Source organism: Sebastes umbrosus, chromosome 11 (genome assembly GCF_015220745.1).
Source record: "Sebastes umbrosus isolate fSebUmb1 chromosome 11, fSebUmb1.pri, whole genome shotgun sequence".
In the NCBI taxonomy this organism is placed as follows: Eukaryota; Metazoa; Chordata; class Actinopteri; order Perciformes; family Sebastidae; genus Sebastes; species Sebastes umbrosus.
Window position 1 is genome coordinate 20,950,568 of NC_051279.1, and position 19,545 is coordinate 20,970,112.

A 19,545-nucleotide genomic window follows, 5' to 3' on the forward strand; every position below is an offset into this window, starting at 1 on the left:
TACCAGCACATTTAAAGCTTTAAACAGAAATACAACAACATGTTGTGGTTTTACTAGGAGATATGTGCTGTAACTATTAAAAAAATAAAAAACTGGGCCCTTTAAACCAAAGATAATTGTCCTTTAAAGAAGCTTGGTTTGGTGACCACCTAAAGTCATTATTTGTCCCTATGTACAGTACATAATACAATGCTCCATTTGAGGGTGACGCAACTGCAATTTCATTATGCTTTCATAACGAAAATAAAGTTCTTGATTGATTGATTGATGTGGGATTTTCCAAAGTTTCAAGTAACTTGCAAGTCAGTGTCTTCTGATGACCATGGGGAAAATTAGTCAAAGTCAAATTTCTTAGAGTTCAAATCAGCTGGAGGTCTGATTTGTCAGAGTCTGATTAGTCAGTGTGCACTCTTTCAGCATGCTGTCTGATCCTACCACAAAGAAGATGGTTCATCCAGCTGTTTCAGTGGTAACGTCGATCTGGGTTCCTGGAAATTCAGCATGAAGGCACGCCATTTACTGGAGTCATTGGATCTTCTTCACTGGATCTCCTCACTCAATAAAAGACCTGCAGGCATTTACAAACAGACTTTTAGTCTCTGTTCTGCTTTCCTTCCTATTTCATAAATGTTTCTTCAACATCATACATCATACAACATAAGCACTGACTGAATGCAAATACTTTACATATTGAAAATGATTTGTTAGTCTCTAGTTCAAATTCCATATTATCAAATGATATTATTATTGCTTAGCAACACAATACAAATATCAAACATTCAAATAGAATTGTTTCAGCTTAACCAATATTTGAGGAAGCAATAAAACACATATCTTACACATTAAACATTAAACCTACAAACCTTACTTTTTCAATGAAGCAAAAGTGGAGACAAGACTCCAACACAAACTACACGGAAGCACCAAAACCGCAAAGTTATATCTAGTGAAGCCCGTCTTGCAAAACAGTGTTGGCCGCGGTCGGAGGACGCGGGGGAGACCGGAGCTTTGGTCTCCAGGGCCGGAGTCTCTGCTCCTCTGCTCCTCTACTTGCTTGCCTTCACTCAGCTCGCTCCACCTCACGTGCATGTGCGCACACTACACACTGCAGAAGACTTCGTAGCTCTGAGAATATCTAGTGAATGTACAGTGGACGTTTGTGCAGAAATAAATGCTGCAGCTCCTCCAGACCAACAGAGGTTTTCCATGTCTTGTGAAGTGACGGAGCTCCGCAGTGAGTAACGTTATCATCTCCGACTGGGTGCCGGTGTCTCCCCTGTTCCCTCCGGCCGGCTGAAGCAGGAAAAGCCAACACTACTATCAGCATTGATTCATGGAGAGACCTTCATCTGGTCAGCTAACATTACTGCCAAGCAGGTGAAATATAGAGTGATATTATGGTTTTAGCTGACGTGTGTCGCCTCACTGTTTTGAGCGATGCTCGTTCATGTCTATGTAGAGCAAGCACAAGCGCGAGCCCGATGCTGACTTTCGTTGTCTTAACGGCCACAGGTGTCGCTGTTAACAAGCATTTCTGAAAGTTACAAACAGTCCCTTTAAATATTTCTATCTATCGTCTAATAACGGAGAAAAACTTTAACTTAAATCTTAAGTCAATAGTTCAATTGTTTATAACCCGTTTTTTCCAGCTGGGCTGAGGATAAGACTATACATTACATCTATATTGGTTTTTTAACCAACCAAGTTGGACTGTATGCCCTCTTACTCAATGGAAGAACGCTTTAGTGTATCAGGCCAAAAATAATTATTTATATTGTTGTCCAGATTTTCATTACTATCCAGAGAAAATTTTGCTTCTCCAAGTCTAGTTTCCATGTTTTCAGACACGTAAGTTAAGAATTAAAGGCATTTCTGTGAGATACGAAATCAATCCAACCTCTTATGCTCACAACCCTTTCCAACCCCCATTAGTTTATGTCAAAATTGCTTAAAGTTGCATTTTGTAGAAGGTTTTCACCCGACAACACCTGATTTATAGCACTATTATTCCTGACTGCAGGATTTGTGGCTTATTGTAAAGTGTGAATTTCCTCTCTATAACACAGCAGGAGTTAGCTGTACCACAGTTGTTTGGACTCTTTCCCCTCATGAAGAACTTGTGGACATTTCTCAGTACCGTACCCCGGCAACACAGCAACACACGGACAACGACACACACACACACATCTCCAGCTGAAGCTGCGATGTCAGCTTGCTCCAATCATTTAGTTCAGCTAAGACATGTGTTTCCCCTTTACACCCTCAGGATGATGTCACATCCACAGAGTCATGTGCTCCCCGAGTACAGCTTAATTTAAAACATCTCCATTTCCTGACTCAGTGTGTTCTGGATTGAGTCTTAAAAGTTTGCCTTGCATTGAGGGAGACAACAGAGAAAGTATGCACCAAACAGAAGTGAGAAGCGTGGATAGAGTGGGTAAGTGGGACATTATAATCGCTCCCTTGGGTGGATAAACCCTTTTTTCAAGAGAGGTAATAGCACAGATACAGGGGCCAGTTTGATTTGTGTTGTGGCAAGAAATTGTGAAATCTCTGTCATTACTGCATCTCTGTCCTGTCATCACCTTCCTTTCACACAGACGTGTACACAGAACCTCAGCCCACACACACACTCCCCAAATTAAAGCCCAAATTAAATGTCTGAGAAATCTTACACCTTATCATCCCTGGGATCATATTCCCACCTGTGTTCTAGACATGGTAGTTAATAATCTGTTAAATCCATCTTCAATGAAGTGCAACATTTCTTTATGCACACTGGTGTTTTTTTAATATGATAATCAGGGTTGCAGCTAGCAGTGAAGCTGTCTTGCATGTCTGCAGTCCTAAGAATTAATATTGACCATAAAAATAGTATGTTTAAATTTATGTGCAAACATTACAATAAAATATACGAGAACACACCCTAATAATGCCAAACACTCACGGCTGCTTGAAAACACACACACACACACACACACACAGCACAAAAGGAACAAGTTACAGACGGCACATAACACTTTGTGCCAAAACAAGCAGAGGCCAGTGATCATGACAGATTACCAGGATGTTAGGTTCAAAACTTTGGGCTCAAACCAGCAAGAAATCATTTCCAGTATGTTTATTGCTGATTTGTGCCCTTCAGGAACACATTTCTGTGTCCTCCAAGTATTTTATCCTTTGCTGAAAGAACATGCTGTTATTCTAGTGGAAGAAATGATAATCATGTTCAGGGATAACCGCATGAAGACAGTGAATAACAGGTAATAATAGATAACATATGTCTCTGTGGAGGCACGTAAATTGGAAAAGCCCATTAGGAAACATACTGTCGTTCAGTATAGAGGTCATGACTCTGAACACGCATGTGGCATCTTCCATCTCACGTCATGCATGTATCTCAATAAAGCTGTGTTTAATGACATTACCAGAAACTAAGAATAATTTGAGATTCAGAGACTTTGTTTCTTGCAACCTGGTGACTTTTTAGAGAATGAAAATTGCTAAATAATTATAATTATAAAGTACACTGCAACAGCAGTTTGATGTTAAATACTTTCAGTTTGACTTTTAATTCTCAGGAATGAATACAGAGTAACTGGCCCCTCTGGTGTGGACTTGTGTGAGTCTCTGGCATCATCAGTTTTCATTCATTCACTCATTCATTCATTAATTTTCAGCCCCTGCTTATGTAGGTCTATTTTTTTTTCCTTTCTCCTACTCTCCATTGTTCACTCACTGAAGGTCCTTTCGAACACGATGCGACAACGGTACCACTGCGCTCTAAAACCCGTTATTTCAATGGCTTGCGCCGCGCCACGACGTCTTTTTGCTGCATCGAGCGAAGCCCAACTTTGGGTGCAGCGCGCACTGACAAACCGCGAAATCCAAAAATCAACATTTGGTGTAGCTGTATTGCTGTCCGGGAGGAAACAGTAGGGTTTTTACACACTGTAGAGTGCCAGAAACAGGTTGAGATAACAAAAAAAGGAAAATTAGTGTGAAAATTTGTCATAAATCGAGAGAAATACGGGAGAATTGTGACCACAGGAGAAAACCGGGAGAGGGCATTGAAAACGGGAGTCTCCTGGGAAAATCGGGAGGGTTGGCAAGTATGAAAATAAATATTATTATACAGCACTGGTTGCACCAAACCTAATGATGGAGGCTACAGAGTACATCCATCCTGCGTAGAGGGCAGTAGATGGGGAGTCAGGAGGGGCCCAACAGCTCATCTTTGCCCCAGGTTCCCCCTAACAAGTTAATCTGGCTATGTGTGCAAAATAACACAACACAAAGTGCAAGAATGCCGTATTGGAAACATCGACAGTCCTACATTACTTTATATTGGCTGCACTACTGACTGTTCCCAGTAACCCTGTATTTAACTGATTTATACAAAAGATAAGGCGGTGTATATTTAGGCTTCAATAACACCACATTTCTAAAGCTGTCTTTCAACACCAGACTTAAAATTACAGTTAGAACTCAATGTGGAGAAGGAATGAATGGGTGTGACTCACATGGCAAAATAAACTATTTTTTGTTCTCACTTTGCACGACGGATGTCAATATCGGCCCAAATGTGACTATAGCGAGGCTTGTGAAGATCCCAGGTCTGCTAATAATCTGTAGGAGCGGTGTCGTACCATTCTAGGTAAATATTTTTGATTTTGACTCGGACAAAATGACATGGATATGGAATCGGTCAAGCAAACGGGGCTGAGTTTCCAGTGGTGGGAGAACAGGCCAGTCTTTGTTAAAAAAAGCTTTAGTATCACAGAGGAGAGAGAAGCCATTGTGCTTTAGAAAAGCCTCCTTATGGTTCATGTCCTCAGATTGTAATGGATCCTCAGCCCCAGTTTAACAAATGCAACTCACTCCAGCCGACAGTATATGCATTTCAATGGGCCTGGATGCTGGAAGTGAGCCGCCTTGTTGTCATCGGCTTATCAAGTATAGGATAAACTACCTCCAATCCATCCCATGCATCCAGAGCAAGATAGGACGGCCGAAGCTACTCCCAGTTTCAATGCAAACCTGCTGTTTATGATGGCCATGTGAGAATACACAAGTTGACTGTGTGAATGGTGAAGCAGTTCAGATAATGACCAGTTTAAACTAACTGCAGCCCTCAGAACCGAAGATTAAAATGTCAACAATCATTACAGGCCACGGTTAAAATAAAATAACCACCATACAAAAAGAAACTGGAGTTTTTTTTTCTTTTTTTAATTTCACAAAAATTAATGCTTCTGTTCCTGAAAAGAGAGACAGAGTAATCTAGAAAACACTAAATGCACAGTTCTCACTTTACAGATGTTTTTTTTAGAACATTTCATGGTTCATTTTTAGGCACTTGGAATCATAACAACATTCCCTTTCTGAACAACAAATGCATCTTTGGTCCAGTATGTAATTAAAAAAAAATAAAGCCAGAGTATGAAAATAACACCAGCTTCAATGTTTGCTTCCTCAAAAATGTATTTTTTTTTACATATATAAAGCTTCATAAAGACTTTAATACTTAAACAAAATATTGTTGCTACATCTCAGAAATGACCAGCAATCTCACAGATGTTTTGCAAGAGAATACAAGTGAGAAATATTAATGTGTCGGCTCAATCAGATGTACAGCAGTACAGGATTGTTTTAGTCACATTTGGCAAAAATGGGTTTCTTTTTTTTTTGTGTATTTTCAGTCCACTTCCTTTCAAAGAGCGATGGAGACACGTCCACATCTGCTCTCCTCACAGCCAGTTCAGCTACAGGGCAGCCACGTCTGATATGAATTACTGCACGGCGAGACCTGTGGCGGCTGCACGTGTGCAATATAGTAATTACTGAAGTTGATGTCCTGCACGTACGGAGCTGGCTGGTAGTAACACGTGACATTCGTTATCGTGGGGATGGCGTTCTGCTCAGCCAGCACCCTCAGCGCCAGCATGGAGATGAGGCTGAGCGTCTGGCGCCGCTCGTGGCCCATCAGACACACGGTGCTCTCGTTCACGACTTCGTGAAGAGTCATCAGGCACTCGTAACGTTTGTGCTCCATTCCGGCGAAGTGGTTTTGCAGGTAGGCCTCCAGTTTCCTCTGCTGCTCTCCGATGTCAGAGAAGTCAATGAAGAAGCGCGAGCACATGTAGCGCTGCATGTGCTTCATGTCCGACTCTGAGGAGGGCGTGAACCCTCGCACCAGCAGGTGGCAGTACTTCAATAAGCCGCCTCCTCTGATTTCTTCCGGGCTGCGTGTAGCTATGGTCCTCTGACACAGGTGCTCCATGGCCTCCTTGAAGTCCCCGTACACGCTCTCGCCGATCACAGTGGGGTGAAAGCTCTCAGACATGGGCGTCTCTGAGCAGCGGTCAAATAAGAGCAGAGAGTCGAGGCAAATCTGGAAGGAGTCCACGCTGAATTCAAACTGCCGCCGTAACGAGTCCACAAATTTTAGCTCCACATTCTTGCCCGTGTTGTTGGACAGCGAGATGAGGCTCCAGCGGTCCGTGTCATTACAGACTTTGACCAGTTTCTGCACATAGGCCTCTTTGAGGGTCAGTGCCGAGATGCGTTCCCTAGAGACCCCGGCTGGCAGGAAGTCAAACAGGCAGTCCAGCACGACGTCCTTCACCAGACGGAAGGCCTGATCGTCTTTCAGGGACACGCCGAAGATCAGGTCCAGGTCCTTGTAGCCCAGTCCAGTGTCCTGATGGAGCACATAGCTGGCAGCCGAGCCGTTCAGCCTCACGTCCCTAACGCACACCCCCCTCTCCTCCAGCCTCGCCCGCACCACCTGGACAAGGACGAGACAAAGACACAGCATGTTATTAATGACGTATAGTTTCTCTTTTAGGAAAACTGAGAGTCAAAAAATGTAAAAGAAAAATGCTCTTGTAGTTGCACAAATGATGAAAGAAAATACAAACGACTCTTGAATCATGTCCAAATAAGCTCCACATGGGCCTAGTGGAAATCAATAGCTTGTGAAGGCACGATCAATACCGCTGCTCATAAAAGTCCATTTCATCAGCATCAGCATCAGTCTGAATGAAACCTGAAGAGGCCAAACAAAGAGCAGCAGAGCTGTTGAGTCTGCGCTCCAGGTCCATCCCCCGCTGGCTCAGGTTGTCTTATCTTATCACAAACGCAGTGATGACATCTATAATCCTAAACTGCAACCAAGAGAGAGTGAACACCAGTTGTTTAGGACCAGTTTCTTTAGGCTAAACGTCACAACCTCAGGTCATTAAGGGTCAGCGGCTTTTCCCTTCCTCTGTCCCAGTGACCTGTGACATGTTTTAACTGTCTCGCCTCTGTGCGGCCACATTGGAAGAGGATGCTCTACAGCTGGACATGGTGTGCCAACATCACCGCTAGCGAGCACAGAGGGGGAAATATGTCTGAAATAAGACATTAAACATATTCAGCTTTAGTTGCCTGAAGGGAAATGACAATCCCCTCGTGCCGCAAAAAAACATATTGTTCTCAAAACATTTGGAAGCGATCAACGTGTTTTGTGGAAACTTAGATGTGAATATGACACAACAACAGCTATCTGCAGCTTTCATGTTGCATCTGGGAAGCTTTTTGAGAAGGCTGTCATATTTATTCAGTGTAATACATCAAACAAATGACTTTACATGTTAAGCTACACAGCTCCACAAGTGTTTCCACTGAGCAAATAACAATCTGCGTACAATTCAAACAGTAAAACCTGCAGCACAAATGAGTTGTTCGACACTCGCAGCACACAGTCCTAAATCTCCCTACTGGCACTGACCTGTCAGATTAGTGTCTGTTAACTCTCTCTCCCATGGTGATCAGATAACAAGCTGGCTCTATTTATACATACTGGGTCAGGCTACGGACAAACAAACATTTGAAGGCAAGTCAACCCTCCGCACAGGAGTGTGTGAAGGGTTGACTTGCCTTCAAATGTTTGTTTGTCCGTAGCCTGACCCAGTATGTATAAATAGAGCCAGCTTGTTATCATTTGGCCATAAAAGAGGTTCAAATTCCAATCAGAAGCAATGATATTGTGGTGTTTGTGTGCTTCTGTGGTCGGCCTGATAAGTCAGATATGCCAAATCCAGGGTCCGGCCTACACTTGACACCTTTCCTCCCTCTGCCCGCTGACTACAGGTAGTCAGACTTGGCTACAGGTAGTCAGACTTGACTACAAGCGAGTGGTTAAGACCCCCCACCCCCACCTGGCTGTAGAAGCACAGGTATGCCTCTTCTAGCTTTACAAATCTTGCCAAGTCTGCGTTACTTCTTGAGAAATTAATAAAAAAGATAAGTGGAAAAAAGTGCAAGGAGCTGTGAAGTATATAGTGTCTCACTCATAAGCTGTGAAGCAGTTAAGAACAGAGAGTGTTGTTATCTTAGATCTACAGTTACAGCCCTGTAACTTCTTGGACTCTAGAGCGTCATGATGCTCCGGTGGAAGTTATAGTGGCCTGTTAATCCCTCTAACCCTGCAGCAGGACAAAGGTCCACACTCTCAGTCACACCTCCTGCGATGCATAACAGAATAGAGGTGCAATTACATCATCAGAACCCATTAAATATACATTAAGGCTAAATAGCTTCGTGCATGACAGGAGACTCACTGTTGATCGATGTTCAGCCAACCGCTAAATAAATCTATGTGGCAGATGGCAGATTTGAGCTACATAAAATTATATGGGGTTTCCACAAATCCCGTGGAAACAAGAGTCACCCCCCACATTTGGGGTTCAAAACCTGCATTTAAGCCTCCTGCACGCTCAATGGAGCATTCATCTTTCCACAACCACAAGCATGAAGCTTCACAGGCTCGTTGGGCTCATCATGCATATGTCAATATGTAAGATAAATGGAGGGGGGGGGGGGGGGGGGGGAATCTACAACACATAACATGACTTGACGTAGGGATCCACTATTCTGAAATTCTATCATGGCATTTATCTTGCACTTTAATGCACAGCCAACTATATAGAGACACCGCAGGAGAAGTGAAATGTGATCCAGGCGCAGAGTAGCAGTCGCTGGAAATGTGGAGGGACCTTGGCACGTGTCTGTTTCATGAATTTTAAGTCAAACCAGGGCTCCTCGGTGTTTACCCCAGCCTTGACAAACCAGAATGAAGAACACCTTTTCCAAATTTTTTTTATCTGTAATAAAACGTATAAATACTTTAATCAAGATACACAGAAGAGTCATAGTTTGCCTGCAGATATTTATCACTTAAGGAATAATACAGAGTAGTCCTGAGAAGATATTAGAAGAAGAAACAGACAATCTAAAAGATAATGTAATTAGGGCGATCAAAGTTAATGCGATAATAACACAGATAACACGGAATCCATTGCTAACAACAACCCAGCTTGTGGAGAAGGAGTTTAAATAACGCTCCAACCTTGCGCGAAATTTTGGCAAGGAAAAACTGGTATGGCCGTTTTCAAAAGGGGTCCCTTGACCTCTGACCTCCAGATATGTGAATGAAAATGGGTTCTTTGGGTACCCACGAGTCTCCCCTTTACAGACATGCCCACTTTATGATAATCCCATGCAGTTTGGGGCAAGTCATAGTCCAGTCAGCACACTGACACACTGACAGCTGTTGCTGCCTGTTGGGCTGCAGTTTGCCATGTTATGATTTGAGCATATTTTTGATGCTAAATGAAACCTGTGAGGGTTTCTGGACAATATTTGTCATTGTTTTGTGATGTTAATTGATTTACAATAATAAATACATACATTTGCATAAAGCAAGCATATTTGCCCATTCCCATGTTGATAAGAGTATTAAATACTTGACAAATCTCCCTTTAAGGTACATTTTCAACACATAAAAAACGTGCGATTAATCACGATTAAATAATTTAATCGATTGACAGCCCTAAATGTAATACAATTGAGCTAAGGAAGGATCCAAATAACCTTAAAGGTTATATCCTGGGTTTTCCAGTGGCTCTCAAATTGGGGTTTTTGGAGACCAGCAGGGGTCCTTAGAGAGGTCTCCAAGGAACTTCAATTTAATTTAGACATTTAATTTCCCTGGTGTTATCACAGTGAGATAACATGTAAGAGTGACTATTTGAGCCACATGTTTCCCTACCTACCCACCTGAAGGATAGCTGTAAGATTCAATTACATAGTCGTGCATATAAATATGTAATTCAAGGCATCAAGTGTTATGCTTTTCATTGTATGTAAATACTACTTGTTTCTGACTGTCCACTTGTTGGTATGATCATTTTTTTTTTTATTTAATTTTTTTGTATTCTACATGTTCGAAATAGATTTTGAGAAGAAAATGAAATGAAATAATTCTAACAAACTCAAAACTAAAAAAAAAAAAAAAAAAAAAGGGGGGGGATTTATAGACATTTAAAGACAATTTATTTTTCTTACGCTTTTCATTTTATGTATTCTAACTAACTCAACACTAAAAAAAAAAAAAAAAAAATGTGTGGATTCCCATGCTCAAACTTACAACTAATAAAGAAGCAAACCTGTTGGAGTACACAAAGTGAGTATGTAGATGTGGTGTGTGGGTTATTACCTGGACGATCTGTCTCGGCTGCACAGACAGAGTGGGGAAGTTCCCTCGGCCGTGGATCGGAACAGCCTCCCCGAGGATCGAGTCCAGGCGTTGCACCTGATCCCAAGACAACACGCAGAACCTCCGACTCTGATCCGAAGCATCACCAGAAGACATGGCGATGATAACTTAACCCCCCAAAAAAAAGAAAAATCAGCAAAATGTGAATGTTTTCCTCTCAAGCTGAGCTCTTCTCTTCTTCAACACAAGTGAGAGATATCCCCTGTAGGATGAGGAGGAAGAGGAGGTCCGGTTGGTTAGTTAGTGTTTGAGATGAAGAGTAGAAAAAGTTAGTCAGAGGATGTGAGAGTGTCTCCGTTTCCACCCGGTGTGCGCTGCTAAGATCCGGTCAGCTGGCAAAGAAGCGATTCATCAGAGAGGTTTAAAGCCTCCTTATTAGCATGAGAGCTGTGATTGGCTGCTGTGTTTGGTCATTGATTATGGACGCCCTGTCTGCAGGAGACACCCTTCATGTGACGCACTAAGACAGCCTCCTCCTCCTCTCTGCTCTACTCATCCATCACGGTGCATGCTCCCAGGGCTTTCCCTCAATCAAGCCTTATGATATTTTCACCTATAAAGCTGTAGAAAAATTAGAAATTAGTGTTTATTAATCTGCACCCTGCATGCCCTCTGGGCTTTCCCCTCAAACAAGCCTTATGATATTTTCACCTAAAGCTGTAGCAATGTTAGAAATTAGTGTTTATTAATCTGCACCCTGCATGCCCTCTGGGCTTTCCCCTCAAACAAGCCTTATGATATTTTCACCTAAAGCTGTAGCAATGTTAGAAATTAGTGTTTATTAATCTGCACCCTGCATGCCCTCTGGGCTTTCCCTCAATCAAGCCTTATGATATTTTTACCTATAAAGCTGTAGAAAAATTAGAAATTAGTGTTTATTAATCTGCACCCTGCATGCCCTCTGGGCTTTCCCCTCAATCAAGCCTTATGATATTTTCACCTAAAGCTGTAGCAATGTTAGAAATTAGTGTTTATTAAAGGGACTATTTGTCAGCTTGTGAAAAGCGACAGCTGTGGCCGTTAAGTCAACGAAAGTCAGCGTCGGGTTCGCGCTTGCTCGCTCTACATAGACATGAACGAGCATCGCTGAAAACAGTGAGGCGACACACGTCAGCTAAAATCACAATATCACTCTATATTTCACCTGCTTGGCAGTAATGTTAGCTGACCAGACGAAGGTCTCTCCATGAATCACTGCTGATACTAGTGTTGGCGTTTCCTGCTTCAGCCAGCCGACCGCGGCCGCAGGGGAGACACCGGCACCCAGTCGGAGACGATAACGTTTGTCGCTGCGGAGCTCCGTCACTTCACAAGACACGGGAAACCTCTGTTGGTTTGGAGGAGCTGCAGCAGTTATTTCTGCACAAACACTCACTAGATATTCTCAGAGCTAAACTAACTCTTCTGCAGTGTGTAGTGTGCGCGCATGAACGTGAGGTGGAGCGAGAACGCACGCGTTGTGTGAGTGAAGGCGAGCAGGCAGAGGAGCGGTCTGAACAGCGGAGCCACACGCCAGCGCGCATGGGATCTCGACCCGGTAGATTTAAACGTGTAAAAAGTTACAAACAGTCCATTTAATCTGCACCCTGCATGCTCTCAGGGCTTTCACCTCAAACAAGCCGTATGATATTTTCAACTAAAGCTGTAGCAATATTAGAAATTAGCTATTAGTTTATTAATCCACTCATATATGTCAGATATGTAAAAAAAATTACAGATCAGATTACACGTGTGCAAACACAACCTATACTTTCACTCCTGTGATGTATTTGCCCAGGGAATGTTTGCAGAGCATGCTGGATGTTTTTCCAGCAACGCCCTGCTGTACAATCACACACACCATGATCACACAGACCTATAGAAAGAAACACAGAAAGCACGTAAGTGTTCCAAGGAAAGAAGTTAAAGGCCTTGCTGGAGGGCAAGTTTGTCCAAGCAAGATTATCCAGAAAACTCACAAGCCAAGTTTACTTATACCTCTAGGCCAGTGTGTCATAATCATCTTGGCTTAGGACACATTAAAGCAAACAAGTTGTACGTCTAAAAGTTGTGACCACTTTTTCCTGTTTATTAATTAACCAGTAATTCCCAAGTCAAAAACATCAGTTTGTTTTTTTTCTGCGCTTCCTGTCTTATTTCCTGTCCTATTTGTTGCGTCAACTTTCTTTCTTTACATTTTTATTTTCCCATATTTACAATATATACTAGGGCTGTCCCAAATACCAGTTTTTGAGCTTCAAAGCTTCAGTGAGAAATATTCTAAGGTATTTGAAGCTTTGCAGCCTGGTGCGGCACGGCAAGCTGACATGTTCTTCTGTCTGTCTTTCTCCATCTCCCCTGTTCTAGTTCCAGGAACAGTGCCACTGACGCACTACTGTACACACAACGCACCTCTACACATAACAAACAGAGATATCCATCTGAGAATAACTAATAATAAATAATGTTGACTATGAATAAGGAATAATGTTGTGGGATTATTCCTTAATTCATGGGCTATTTAGGGATTTATACATTATTATTACATATATATATATAAAAATATATTAAAAAACGATGCATTCGAACATTGATTTGGAGGTTGAATACCATGGCAACAGTCGAAGCTTCAAAGCATTAGGGTCAGCCCTAATTTATACCATCATAAACATCAGAGGATAAATACATGGCCCTTTCCTTAACAGTCCCTGTCTACAGTATACTGCCTTTGTAAGGGACAAGGTTTGAAGGCTCTTAGCCAAACTGTTTAAAGGGATAGTTCAGATTTTTTGAAGTGGGGTTGTATGAGGTACTTTTCCATGGTCAGTGTATTACCTCCAGTAGACGACGGTCGGCACGTCCCCAGTTTGGAGAAGCAGACAGGAGTATCGTCACTGTAACAGTCAAAACTGTGAAATGCACCTTTAAGGCATACTGTGTTGCTTAGATACGGGAGAAGCGACGTCATCAGCGTGTTCTGTTTACAGAGTTAGTCGAGTGACGCACCTCTTACGGATGGATGCCTGCTACATGTGCTCCTTCTCCTTTTTTTGCCTCGTAACTCAAATGTGACGGTTAGGTTTCGTGTGGTCTCTATTTCGTTTAGGTATGATAAAATAGTGGCTGTACAACCGAGGTAAGGTTGATGTGGTAGTTAGTGAAGTTAGTAATAAACGACGATCTTTGTGGAAACCCCCCGTACCAGTGTGGCTGTGAGTTTTTGACTGTCGTTTTCTACTACGCTCTCCAAGCTACCTCAACCATCAAACACGGGCCCAAACCGTTACAGCACGGAACCAAAGCAATGTACTAATGTAGACTTAGCCGGCAGCAAAACGTATTTTAGCCACCTAAAAGAAAGGCTCACCTAAATAAAAACACTACACTGTTTAAGTGTACGTAATATTTAGAATATTTTCACCGCTTTACCTTGGTGTCAGACAGCCCTTTCCGACGGGGAACTGAAGCAGTTGTCTATGCTCTCTTCACAGTCCACCAGACTCCATTGACAAAAACAGTCATTTTAACACGGGAGTTGCTGGTCTACTGCTGCCTCGATCAGTTAGTTTGTTTGTGCTATTGTGTGACTTTGGTGAATCCAAACTAACCTTTTAAAACAGCAAAGATTTAGCTATGCCTTCTTCATGTGGTATAAAACATTCAATTATTAAGATGTTGGAGCATCCAAATAGATTTTTCGATTGCAGGAAACAGGAAAAAGCTCCAGTGACTGAACTCTGGCACTGGTTTGGTTTAGGGCAATAGAATAGACTTCATACACACCAACATCACAGTATTGATGTAAAAAATGTTCTGTGCAGTAAAAACTCCTGTATTATCCCCAATAATAAATACTATAAAATATAGCCTACAAGTGCATGGGATTTTCTAGTTTCACTGTTATGATCATAATTTAAAAGACCTCATGTGCAGCCTCCCACAGAATCTGATACATAAAACAGACTCTATAAAACTCTATGGAAATCAATCATCTAATTCATGGAAATCCAGAAGCCGTTTGTCAACCGCAGACTATTTAAACTATGATAGCAGGCTATTAAACCTTTAAAATGTTGCTTGCTGATCACACATTTTTATAGTTCCTTATCGTTTTTAGTAGATGGCTGTGTTTAAAGTGGACTGGCCTTACCTTTGAGTTGTTTGTTTACTCAGCCAATGGAAAATTAAAGGCTACAACCACACGGACAATCGTTCATTCAATTCGCTCATGTTTGTGCGAGGGATTTATGAAAAGGCTCCGATAACCCGCGATACCCTTTTGAGCTTTCCATTTACGTTTTTCAGATACCTCGCTGCCACTTCTTTCCACTCTGCACTCCTTATCCGGGGTGCAGAGTGTTTTTTTATTTGTTTTGGTGCAGACACAGAGGCATTCCTCTGGTGTTGAATAGAACATATGTCAGCTTTATTATGCCTAAATCTGAGGCATAAAAGAATATTATAGTGCTGAGTTAAATAATGCACACACATTAGATTGCTTTAGTTAGTCAGACACATTCAGTGTCCTCCAGGTTATTTAACACCTCTGAATTCCCCAAATCTTCTCAGCATCAATTCTTAGAGGAGTGGATTGTGTCTTTTTATCTCATCTTGTCCTGCATGCAGTTTATTGTGTGTTTAAATGCACTAAATATCCCCTAATGAAGGACCTGACACAATGGCAGACATTACTCACAATAGCAGACATGACTCTTTCAGTGGTGAGAAGATTCTGCCTGTGTGTAATTTGCACAGTGAACAATACTCCTGTAGTTTCCTCTTTTAAAATGTCCCGAATATGTCATCATTTATAAACTCCCTAACAACTCATACATGTCCGCACAGCATGTTAGTGCACCTGTAAACTGTTTACAAGAGAGTAAAGTTCATTTCATGATTGATCTGTGTGGGGTTTTAGTGATGCAGTAATAAAACACGGACAGGCGGACACATACACTCTTACGCACTCAGGCACGCACATCATCTCCCTGCGTGTGTGTGTGTATTCAGTTCACACTGTTGTTCACAACGCACACAGCTGGAGGTTGACAGTGTCTCTCACAAGCCTCGGGGTCGTGGGCGTACCCTTGCATTTGGTCTCCACGGAAGATCACTTCAAATCCTGTGATGTCAACATAATCCTGTTTCCCAGGCAACAGCATCCGCTTCGGTTGTCGGGCAGCTGGGCAGAGGCGTCTCCAGCTGAGGGTCCTGCCAGGTGCCGATGCGAGACATCTGCGTCATCCGACTATAAATAACCCTCCGTGTGGCAGCTGTGCATCCTGGGAGCAGAACCGGCGTTTACCTGAATGTGAAACACTTGGGAACGAGAGAACAACGACGGGAGATAAATGTCAGGCCACTTGACATTCTCAGGTTCCCTCACAGCCTCATGTCAGAGGGAGTCAGTCGGATGTGAAGTCAATTCATTCAGGCAGTGGAACAAAAACAATTAACACAGCTTAGACAACAACAACAAAACTCCTGAAATGTGTTCACTGCTTTATGTTTAATTCACCTTTTGTTAATTCATGTTAATGCCACTGGATCCTCTGTTTATCCCTGAGTTGACATCCTGCTGGAGCCCTGACAACTGTGGGACTGTGAGTCTAGTAGGCACGGTGAGATAGGCAGTATTTAAACACACCTTTAACAAATGATGCATTAGACAGGCGTATGTTCCAGTCCTAACCGTGATCAAACATTATGAAACAATCTGGTCGTCTTGAGTACATAAAACGAAAGTGCGTTGAAGACTTCTCTGTCTTTGTGCTCAAAGGCAGATTAAAGGAAGCAGACATAATTTTTTTTTTATGTGTCAAATCTGTCTTTGCCTCACGGGCAGCGACAGGATGAGGAACAACACAGGGGAACGGGCTTTTCCCTCAAGTGCACCGGGGACATGATTGGACGTCACAGTACAGCGTGTCGTAAAAGCTTGGCTGAAAATCGATGTTGCCAAACAACAAGCAGCGAGGTGTCACAATGATCAATTGTGTGAAAACAGATAGCGCTCCGTCTGTCGCACGGGATGAGTTGTGAAGCTCTTTTCCTACCAGTCTGTCAGGGCCCACTACAATCTAAGTGAATTATTTCCCTGAGAAGACTCCCCTTCATCTGTCACTGAGGACACTCTGTTACACTAGAAGACCACGGCTTTCCTATTATTAGCGTGTGCATCATGTGTAACTGTGGACAGTGTTACCATAGCTAAAATAGTAATGCAGCTGCTGCATGGCTGACATTACACTGCATGTTTTAATTTGGAAAATCTACTTTGATTTTGTGAATGAACAAACAGAGTTGCTGTTTGCGGCTCAGTGTGCCATGGCAGCAGATCAACAAGGTTGAGTTGACCAGTCAGGCTGGACCCCGACGGTCTATATACCTGCGATAAAGAGAGAGCTTGTGATAAGAGAGGTCAAGTTTACTTTTCCGGATTGCTCCAGATGACAAATCTATGGGACGGTGGAGGCGAGGTTACGCAAGCAGCCGCGCTTCTGACGTCAGGCTCCCTCCGCTGCCTGCTTGATTGATTACAGTAGAGTAGTGCTTGGCAGAGCAGACCAGTGTGCTTCTGGAAAAAAAAACACAACACACCAAAATACACTAAAGATTCAAGTGGCATTATACATCAGCTCTCCGCTTTGTCCACACCTGCACGCTGAAATGGAAAAATACTTAGTAGTGAAAAAGCAATCACACACTAGTTGATGTTGATCTGCTGTTACCTTTGCTACTAATGTTGGGCTGAAATCAAACCATGACATGCGTTGCCTTTTAGGGCTAGGACGATACACCTTTCTCCCGATTTGATACTATCACGATACTTGGGTGCCGATTCGATATGTATTGCGATTTTTAAGTGTTGCGATTCTACATGTGTTGCAATTCGATATTACTATTTATTGCGATTTTTGTTCACTTTTTTAACACTAGACCATGTGGAAGAAGTTGAATCGTACACTTCTAGGGACTTTCACTTTGGAAAATATCTAAATTAATACAATAAAATGTTTGATTTTCAGCATTTATGTAGTCTGAGATGTCCTGATGTCAAATATATCAGTCATTGTCAGGATCTATTTATAAAAAAAATTCCCGCAACCCAAAAAGTAAAGAATAAAGATTTTATACTTCTGGTGAATATAATCCAATCAATCTTATTTCCATATATTGTTGGATTTATTATGTACAAAAGTGCTTACTATGATCTACAATAACCTGACTGTCGGATTTGTTATGAATAGAGTGAATTGTGGGGAAAGAGAGGAGAGGGAGGTGCTGTTCTTCTTTTTCAAGGCCAAAGGGAGGAAGGAGTCAGAAGGAGATAACAGAAGAAGAAGACATGCAGCAGAAACATCACGTGCCATAAGCTCATGAATATTAATATTGTGTAAACCATGAATAGGCTGGATCAGGGATAGCTCGGGGTTCAGACTTCGCGAACTGACCCATGCACTGTATGTTGTCAGGGACACGTAGGTTGGATCCAGATATCTGTAAACTCTTTTATTTTTACTTATGCAACATTGATTGTTCGGAATAAATTGTATTATTATGCTTTAACCCGTCTGTTTGGAAATTCTCTTTGTCACACAAGATTAACCAACACGTAACTGGGCCTTGACCTCTTGGAGGTAGAAGGCCAGTTCCTTCAATTGGTGACCCCGACGTGATCTTCGGCATTGAGAAGCGTGTCCAAAGGACGGACAGACCGGCGAGAGAGAGAAAGGGATCCCTGAAATCTTAAAGGTAAGCAGAACCTGTTGTATCGAACTCTGCATATTGGCTTACTCTAAATTATCTCTCTTGTTGTGCTGAATCTCCTTTGTAGTGATAAATGTTGCAAAAGTAAAGACTTTCTGTTTAAAACTAAAAGGAGGAAAGCTGCCCTTTTGGTGAAAACTGAAAGGAGGAAAGCTGCCCTTTTAGTAACGTCTGGGATGTTAGAAAAGCGTTTGGAACGCTGCGCTTGGAGCGCTAGAGTAGTGCGCTTGGAGCGCTAGTTTTTAGTAACGTCTGGGACGTTAGAGTTTAGTGTTGAAAACTAAAAGGAGGAAAGTTGCCCTTTTAGTAACGTCTGGGACGTTAGAAAAGCGTTTGGAACGCTGCACTTGGAGCGCTAGAGTAGTGCGCTTGGAGCGCTAGTGTGTAGTAACGTCTGGGACGTTAGAGTTTAGTAAAAATAGCGCTTGGAGCGCCTGTATGAGTGTACATTAATAACTAGTATTCAGAGGAAAATTAAAACTTACTGTTGATACTGGGCCAACATCGCTGGAACATCAAAGTGTCCAGTAGAAGCTTATGTTGGTAGGATCACAGCGAGGGGCATAGCGACCCATTTACTCTGAATCTAGTTACTGTCATAAACTGAATAAACCTGTGTGAAATAGTACTGGACAGAATGGACGGAGAATTTGACAAAGACTGTGGGCCTCCCCGTTTATCATTTGGACAGCAATGGGTTAAAGTCAGGACCAATGTAATCTGTACATTTGATCCCAAGACTAGAAAGAAAGAGACTCAAGACCTAGATGAGTGGTATAACATGACAGTGAAGAAAGGGCATTTTCCAGCCACGGGAAGTGAAGCCAAATTCATGCCAGTGATGAGAGCATTAATACAGGTGGTTCATAGAAAGCTGCTGCAAGCAAGACAAGACAAAGAAAAGGGACATATGTTTGTAAGGAGGAAATTGAGGAAGAAAGAAGACGAGTTGGCAAGTAAATTGGTAAAATATAATGTGATACAGATGGCTGCACTATCAGCCTTAGGCAGCCAGACGAAAGCCACCCACGCAAAAACCGCTGAAGCAAAACCACTAGTGAAACCCTCACCCAGTCCTAGCGCACCCCCACCACCAAACCCACATACTAGCCAGCCGCCACATTACATGTCCCTCCATCAGCAGTACCCACCTGGCCCACATCACAACCCCCCTCCTTATCCTCCTCCTA

At 42.4% G+C, this 19,545-nt stretch overlaps 1 protein-coding gene across 1 annotated transcript; it reads right to left on the bottom strand.

The window, feature by feature from the left end:
* Window positions 1-5,211: 5,211 nt before the first annotated feature.
* tent5ba (terminal nucleotidyltransferase 5ba) lies at window positions 5,212-10,950 on the bottom strand. The gene is made up of 2 exons (XM_037785439.1): window positions 10,547-10,950; window positions 5,212-6,790 (listed from the first exon to the last, which is right to left on the bottom strand). The coding sequence occupies exons 1-2, from the start codon at window positions 10,700-10,702 to the stop codon at window positions 5,762-5,764; spliced, it is 1,185 nt and encodes a 394-aa protein (XP_037641367.1). The 5' UTR covers window positions 10,703-10,950; the 3' UTR covers window positions 5,212-5,761.
* Window positions 10,951-19,545: the final 8,595 nt, after the last annotated feature.

Coding starts and splice junctions, on each gene's coding strand:
- tent5ba (XM_037785439.1), bottom strand. CDS start 10,702: ATGTCTTCTGGTGATGCTTCGGATCAGAGTCGGAGGTTCTGCGTGTTG. Junction 6,791..10,546: donor AGCCGAGACAGATCGTCCAG/GTAATAACCCAC, acceptor GTCCTTGTCCAG/GTGGTGCGGGCGAGGCTGGA.